The following is a 1,209-nucleotide window of genomic DNA, read 5'->3' on the forward strand; positions in this document are numbered from 1 at the left end:
CGACATCGAACGCCGGAAGCGCAGTCTCCTCGGGCTGCGTCCGAGGGCATAGGGCCCGAGCATTGGATGCCTATTTGCCCAGGGCAAACCCGCCAGCCTGCAAGAGCGCCGCCAGTTGCCGTTGCACCTCCTTCGCCTCATCCAGATCGTCGGCTCCCGATAAGATATCGTCCACATAAGAGTGGCGCATTAGGGCAGCGGCGCCCAGCGGGAAGCGAGCGGCCTCATCGCGCGCGAGCTGCTGCAGGGTCCGTAGTGCTAAGAAGGGAGCAGAGCTTGTTCCGTAGGTTACGGTTTGAAGGCGAAATTCTCTGACCTCCTCAGCGGGATCGGCACGCCAGAGTATCCGCTGCAAGTCCAGGTCCTCGGGGTGAACCAGGATCTGCCTGAACATTTTAACGATATCGGCGATAAAGACCACCTTTAGTCATCTCCATCGGGACAAGACCAGCCATAAGTCGGTCTGCAGTCTAGGTCCTGGCAACAAACAATCATTTAACAAGTGGCCGGAGGACGTACGGCAGGACGCGTTAAAAACCACGCGTATTTTCCCGGCTACGTCTCCGGCCTTAAACACCGCGTGATGCGGCAGATAGTAAGTAGTAGCGGGACTGGGGGTTCCGACTGGGATCGGATCCATATGCCCCAGAGCAAGATATTCTACCATGAAGGCCGTATATCGCTTTCGCAGATCGCACTGCTTGGTCATACGGCGCTCCGAGCTCAGCAGCATAGAGAGCGCCGCCGCACGCGAGTCTCCCAGTTGCGGTACGCGACTTTGCACCCGTGGGAGGCGGACGACATATCTTCCGGTCGCGTCCCGGGAGTGGGTTTCCTTGTAGTGGTTTTCAGTCCACTCCTTGTCTGGGGTCAGGATCGGCTTCTCTGGGAACTCCTCCATTTCCCAGAACCGACGCAGGATGGTGGACAGCTCCTCTGCCGGTTGGGCGACGTTCACGGACACCCTAAGCAAACCGGCAGGCGAGGGCAGCGCCTCGCCGGAGAGCAGCGTCCCCATTAAGACCCATCCAAAAGCCGTAAGTTGGGCCGTGGGTGCTCCGGGTTCACCGCGACAAATCTCTCCGCGGACCACCTGGCCATAGACGTCGACTCCCAGAATGACGTCCACCTCTGCCGGCACTGCGAAGTCCGGGTCCGCGAGCTGAAGGTCCGTCAGGTGAGGCCAGGCCGTCTCCGCGTTGTGTCTGG

At 60.0% G+C, this 1,209-nt stretch overlaps 1 protein-coding gene across 1 annotated transcript in view; it reads right to left on the reverse strand.

Moving 5' to 3' along the window:
- Positions 1 to 427: 427 nt before the first annotated feature.
- LOC105449094 overlaps positions 428 to 1,209 on the reverse strand; it is a 1,248-nt gene continuing 466 nt past the window's right edge. Inside the window, exon 2 of the mRNA XM_011688091.1 lies at positions 428 to 1,205. Coding sequence (XP_011686393.1) covers positions 428 to 1,205 — 778 coding nt within the window. The remainder of the gene's footprint in view (positions 1,206 to 1,209) is intronic.

This window comes from Wasmannia auropunctata, unplaced genomic scaffold (genome assembly GCF_000956235.1).
Source record: "Wasmannia auropunctata unplaced genomic scaffold, wasmannia.A_1.0 LD336078.1, whole genome shotgun sequence".
NCBI lineage: Eukaryota > Metazoa > Arthropoda > Insecta > Hymenoptera > Formicidae > Wasmannia > Wasmannia auropunctata.